Source organism: Meleagris gallopavo, chromosome 2, assembly GCF_000146605.3.
Source record: "Meleagris gallopavo isolate NT-WF06-2002-E0010 breed Aviagen turkey brand Nicholas breeding stock chromosome 2, Turkey_5.1, whole genome shotgun sequence".
Classification (NCBI taxonomy): Eukaryota; Metazoa; Chordata; class Aves; order Galliformes; family Phasianidae; genus Meleagris; species Meleagris gallopavo.
In genome coordinates this window covers 36256781-36263597 of record NC_015012.2, presented here as the reverse complement: position 1 = coordinate 36263597, position 6817 = coordinate 36256781, and the positions used below count along the sequence as shown (strand labels likewise).

General features: G+C 34.4%; 1 protein-coding gene across 1 annotated transcript in view; it reads left to right on the top strand.

Annotated features, from left to right (window-relative positions):
* RYR2 (ryanodine receptor 2) overlaps window positions 1-6817 on the top strand; it is a 347696-nt gene that overhangs the window by 159721 nt on the left and 181158 nt on the right. The window contains 2 exon segments of the mRNA XM_031552189.1: window positions 3018-3201; window positions 3917-4052. Of these exon segments, the coding sequence (XP_031408049.1) occupies window positions 3018-3201; window positions 3917-4052 (320 nt within the window).

Here is a 6817-nt window from a genome sequence, read left to right as displayed (position 1 = left end):
AAAAAAAAAAAGTACTGTAGCTTGAAGTACTTGATACCTTTGTCTAAAAAAACTTAATAACAGCACAATTAGAAACAAATACAAGAGAAATGCAAATGCTGACATGAAAGTATTCTTCTATTTTATATTGACCCACAACATCAGAGGTGCATAATTGGTGGTGTGGCAATAGAGATCGAACCTTTCTGTCAATATCCCACTACATTTTGTTGCCATGCAACAGATGGCAGTGTTGGGGCAGTCCAATAAAATGGTATCTGACATGGAAGTGTGTATGAAGTAAAGGTGTGTCATTGAATTCCTTCATGTGGAAAGAATTGCACCCATTGACATTTATCAACTCTTGCTAAATGTTTGTGGAGACCGAACAGTGGATGTGAGCACAGTGAGGTGGTGGTTGGTGTGTATCACCAGTAGTGATGGTGACAGTGGGTCACCTCTACTAGCGCAGATTTTTGAGTGCAGCATGTAGGCTCTTGTTCATGGCTGGCAAAAATGCATAGCTACTCGTGGTGGCTGTTGAAAAATAGTGTTTTGTAGCTGAGAATTTGCTTTATCAAATAGTGTTATTGTGCTCTTTACATTTGTTGTATTTTCCATAGAAATAAATAGGAGGCATTAACTTTCACGGTGATATAGGTGTATTGAAAGTGTCACCAAAAGTTCTCTTAGATATGTGAGTTTATATCTTGTTTCTGCCCTCCTCCTACACATTTCCTCATTTATTCCCTTTTTCTTTCATGGAATGTTTCATTTTGCCCTCTAAGTATATGGTATTTGCATTTATTTTCCTACTCCAAATCTTCTCCGATAATACTGATGGATATTACTTTTCAAATGTTTCATAACTTCAGTAGTTGAAAAAATGTCACACTTGTGAATGTGGTTGGCAGTAGGACATCAATGATAGATAAGACTATATTTAATGAAAAGAGTTTCTTAGGAACTCATTTTTCAGAGACTACAGTATGGGAGATGATGACAAAGCAACCATGTCTTGACATGAATGCACAGTTGAAGATACAGATGTGTCAATTTATTGAAAAATGTTTACTTGAATACTTAAATAACAATGGAGAAAAACAACTGTAAGAAAAGTTGTGTGCTGTGTGAGAAAATACAAAAGAAATCAAAACCCTGGTTAGCTTTATAAATCATATGTTTTCTTAGGACCTGCTAAGAATGCAATAAAAGGTAATGAGAGAGAAAGACAATGTAATGAAGAGGTTTTACAATTCAAGGTACTACTAAATTACAGTAGAGATTTATACAAAGTGCATTGGAAATCCAACATTGTGTTTAACAATTTAGTTTTGGCAGAATGTTACTTTAAAAAGAAAAATGTGAATTGGAGAGGGTTGAAATTATACTCCATAAATGTGTAGCTCTGGAGAAAAATAGGTGACAGTTTCATAAAATATGCACATAATAAAAATTAAGTTTTTAAGATAACTTCTGCAGCTATGTTTTGAAATATTGTATTACTTAATCTAACCAATCTAAAAATCAAAGAGATTTTTATTATTCACCAGCAAATATTTCTACTAGATTTGTTTCCAAACACAGATGTTTTTCAGTTCACAATCTGAGATGAAAATACCAGTTAACATGTCAGTGTTGGTTTTTTTTGTTTGTTTTTCTTTTGTTTGTTTTTTAAAATTCAAAGTAACAAATGAATACCAAAACAAACAAACAAAATCACCCAAACCACCGCAGTTGTGAGTCAGGTTTCCAGGATCCTTTAATGCCTAATGCAGGAAATGGGGGAGATAGTGCAATGGGGTTGGGGGATTCCACCTGTGAATGTGGGTATTCTGTGCCAGCCGAAGCTCAGCAGGCTGTAGATTAGAATAAGGGAAGCACTAATGAACACAGAAAGGATCTTTTTGTTCTGTAACTAGATTATTCACAATCAAAAGCTAGCAAGGTAAACCTTTTACAATGGCAGAAATGAGAATGAGTCCAAACTGAAATCAGGAGTGTCAAATAAGCTGCCTCCTCCCTCTCTCTCCACTGGTGCTATTAGGTGGGCCCTTTTCTTCCCTGCTGCTCTTTACCCAGTGCTTAAGAGCCAGGTTGTCTCATAAGCCCTGCAGCGTTTAATAGGCATCCTCAGAAGTATATTTTCTTTTTCCTTTTTGAGGGTGGCTGTGGATCTGCAGAACACAAGTATCCCTTTTTTTTTTTTTTTTTTTTTGTTTTGTGTGTGTGTGTGCTATGTGCAAACCCCTCTGCTCATTCCAGAAAGTTCTGGTGAGTCTACTGCTGCCTTGACCTGAGGCAGCAGTCTGCCTTGCCTGCTGCCCACCACTGCCTTCTCCAAGGTCTGTATGGCAGCGATGGCTGTGTTTCAAAAAAGATAAGTTTTAAATGGAGGAGAAAATTATTTTATTTGTTATTATTTTCTTTTTGGAGTGGGGATCTGGAGAGCACAGTATCAAAGAGAAATTGGATTACAAGCTTTGTCTGGGGTTCAGCTAAGCAAGGGTCAAGTTATACATGGAAGAGAATGGTCTGCTCTCCATTTCTGGGAGACAGTGAGCAAGACCAAGCTTGAATTTTGTATCAGAGTTAATAAAAGGCTAATGAAGTGTTGGGACAGACTGTGGGAGAGCTGGATCTCCCAGTGCCTGGGGAAACATAGTCACTGCAAAACATGCTAGAGATGCGCTTGAGATATTTACAATATCTTCTCCTTATCTTCTCTTTATCTTTTGGTCTGAAAATGCTAAACACACAGGTAGAGTAAGAAAATTTGTTTTCTGGAAATATTTTTCATGCTTCTAGTCATGGGAATGACTGATAATGACGCTATGATTGTTTGCTAGGGTTGCTTGAGAAGGAAAATGTGGATCAATAAGTGGCAAATGGGGAAGACATAAGTCACCGTTAAGAAGTTGTCAGAAAAGAAATTGAGCTATGGAATCTAAACAAAGATTACTTTTAAAATAATGAAGTGTTGATAAGGTAAAATAAATGCTTTCCCAGTACTCAGGAGACTTTGCATCTTATTTTAGGGGCCTTGATGCTCTCAGCAAAAAAGTGAAGTCTTCCACAGTAGATTTACCTATTGAGTCAGTCAGTCTGAGCCTTCAAGACTTGATTGGCTACTTTCACCCTCCTGATGAACATTTAGAGCATGAAGACAAACAAAACAGGCTCCGCGCACTGAAGAATCGCCAGAACCTCTTCCAGGAAGAGGTATCTCTGTTTTTCATTTTTTCCCACTGTTTTGTCTGCAAGTACTCTTTTATGGTGTCTGTCATATTGATGTCTAATCAGGAGTAAACTTGAAGAGTCTGTCTTATACAACTCAGACTATTTGCTATATTTATAATGTTTTAAGATCTGTTGATTTTCCTGTGTATGCAAAGAAATATATTAAACGCCTTTAAAAAAAGTTATATATTAATATAGGCAAACACCCTGGGCTCTGACTATAATTTACTCCTTTAGTGTGAATTAGTTTCTTCTCTTATAGCTTCTTCTCTTGATACAGGATGTTATAGTTTAATAGGCAAGCTTCAACTATTATGCTTAATTATCTTATAAATACCTTATTATCTATTATTTCTCTGTAGGGATAGTTGCCTGTGATTTGTCAGATGGTTAAATGTCTTCTAGAATAGGATGCCTAGAATACTGTGTATTTTTTTTATTTTGATTATCTAATTGGTAAATTTTTATTTTCACAGCAGTTGAAAACATGCATTGGTGCTTTTTTAAAAAATAAATAAACAAATAAATAAATTACCTTTTCCATAGATATTTCTTCTTTGACTCCACCTGTCTCCTTTATTGTTGTTTCTATATTTTCTTAGATACTGGAGAATCTTAGATGTTTGTGTCTAGACAAGGTTTTATTGTTGTTGCTTTGATTTTCTCCTTCTCGTAATCTAAGCCTTTCAATTTTTAGGGCATGATCAACCTCGTTCTTGAATGTATTGATCGCTTGAATGTATACAGCAGTGCAGCTCATTTTGCAGATGTAGCTGGGAAGGAAGCTGGAGAAGCATGGAAATCAATTCTGAATTCCTTGTATGAATTACTAGGTAAGACATTCTGTAGGTTGCTTAGATTCTTTTAGGTCAAAATTGAAAAGAAATATATATCTGTTTTGGTATGGGATAAGTTGGTACCTTACAAAATGCATTGATTTTTGCATTTTTCAGGTCCTTGCATGTGGATAGGAGGAAAGTACACTGAAAACGTAACATCTGTTTTTTGCGCTTTAAAAAAAATACTTAACCGAGTAAATGCTTTTTTTCATATCATTGTGTTGCTGATGTGTCTTGTATGCTGCCCAAAAACATATAAATCAATGGTGTATGGATTTATCATTCTTGTGTTAAAGAGCCATAACATTGTGCTCAGTTTTTTTAAAGGTCTCTGATTTTTCATGTGTATGGCTGTAAAACTGCAAACTGAATCAGAAGTTTACATAACCAAGGCACCACTTATTGGTAACTTAGAATTATTGACTCCAACATTTTACTAGGATACAGGACGTTGAGGAAAGATTATTAGCTGATAGTTGCAGTATAACATGAAGATCTTGTTGAGTTGCAGTTGCTGTATCTCACAGTGTATTCTGTAAATGCTTGTTAGTGTCCTAATCAGTTTTCTATTTAGGTAGAAGTATTCAATCACTTGATTTATTTGCTCAGCAGTTTGAATTGCATGTCTTATTTATGTTCTACTATGATTAATTAAATAGAGCTATTAGTCCACTGCTGTAGCTGCCAGCATATTCACTTCTCCTAAGTTGTTGCTTACAGAAGGAAATTTAACTTCCTAAAGGATCATTTTGTCAGTTCCATGCTTCTCTGTCATCCTCAGCTTTTCTCAGTGCCATAACTAAGCCTAAATATTAACATTAATGCTGACCTTAAGTGACTGAGGACAGTCACATTAAGCATTCCTTTTGTGCAGGCTGCTTCTGTGTGCTTATGTTACTGTCAGTGTTATGCACAAACTGTAGTTGGGCATGCTTTGCTTGTTTTGGCAAAAACTTGAGTTTGGTCCAAGTCTTCTCAAAGGATTGTCATCTCACTTTCCAATAAAGCAGAAGGCATTTGGTGTGTCATTTATACTCATAAAATTCCAATCCTCAGAGAAATGATATTGCAAAGATATGTAATAGTTAATATCGACTCGATTGAAAACTCCACAACTGAATACTGTAAAATTGAGTAAAATTGTTATGAAGTGCCCATATGAATGTAGTGTGTGTAATTGGTTCTTGTGGATGTGCACTGGGAAAAATGATCGTATACTAGCTATAGGAACCATTTTTAGTATTCATTTATGATTGCTACTTAATTTTCTCTTTGTTACGAAGTGTTGTGTTTTTGAATCTTACTTATTGTGAGCCTTTTAAATTATTTTTTGGAAAATAAAGCTATTATCTGTAAGTTCCATTGCTGTTCCATTTATGATTAGTGGTCTGAATAGTTATAGTTATAATAAGTGTTCTTGAAAACACTTTTGTAATAAGGCAAATAAAACATATTATCTTCCTTTCACTGAGAGAAAGAGGTGGAGAAATTTAAGTTAAAAGACAAATAATTCTAGCTCCAAAATTAAAAGCTGTGAGGTCTAGATTTTTTTTTTTTTTAAATATTCAGCAGTATTTCATGTAAAGCATACTGAAAAATGGCATTCCTCCAGATGTCAGAAGTGCAGAAATAGGAGTTTAAATGACGCGTCTCACTTAAAAATAAACAGATGGTGAAACTGAACTGTCTGGCCTATGAACAAGGTAGTTTATTTGTTTATTTTATTAAATATTACTTATTTCCCTACAAGTAATTGTTTTCCTTTCCTTACTATTCAGCAGCAAAGCTAAGCAAATGAGGCTCAGGCAGACTGGAGGAACGACTGGCTTGAATTCTGAATCATTATTGTATAAGTCTTAAATTTCCTATTGACGAGACCAAAGAATCGCTTTTGTAAAAGTCTACTTGTCCTGTACCAAATATAGATTATTTCCATGGGCTTTTCTTGATGTCCCAGCCCTCCTCAATGCCTTTACATTACTTCTCTTCTTCACAGAGCTTGTCTATAATCAATAAAAAAGTCTATAATAGAAATTAGTATTCCTGAACTCTAGTGGTAGCATTTAACAATATGCTTCTCCTCTTATAATTCCCTGAAATTATTTTCAGATAATACTTGTCATGATTTTCATTAATCATGTAATATATCATGGTATAGATTTGATATAATACTTTTCACCTTACTGAACAGTGGATTGTATTGATTATTTCCATGTACTTATATTTTATGTGTCAGAATGTCAGGTCCTCAAGTAGTGCATTTTATAGATGAATGCAAACTGATTTATGTGTCTTAATTTTGTGACATCCCTCATGAAAAAAATTTAGAAAGTCATCGAGATGATATTCTAATACTTACAGGGTAATATTACAGTACATCTTACTAGAAAATTTGAGATTTGTAGCATGATCCAATACTTGAGAAAAAGAATAAAGTGAAAGGCTGGTTACACATGTTATATTGTCAGGAGAGATAACAGCAACTTATGAAAGATTCCTATTCCAATTATAGAATCTAACATGGAAAAAAATTTTCTTGCTGTTGAAGAAATTAGAAATTTTAATTGAGTTTAAGAGAGCTTAAGTTCACTCTTTCTCTTTTTTTAATTCCCCTCCTCCATCATAATTTGGGAAGAGTACTATTTCCTTGAGTTATTTTGAGATAAATACATGAAGATAAATATATAAGAGATTTTTGTGAAAAATACCACATTTATGCATGTAATTATTTTTTTTCCTTAGTTAAAAAAAAAAAGAAG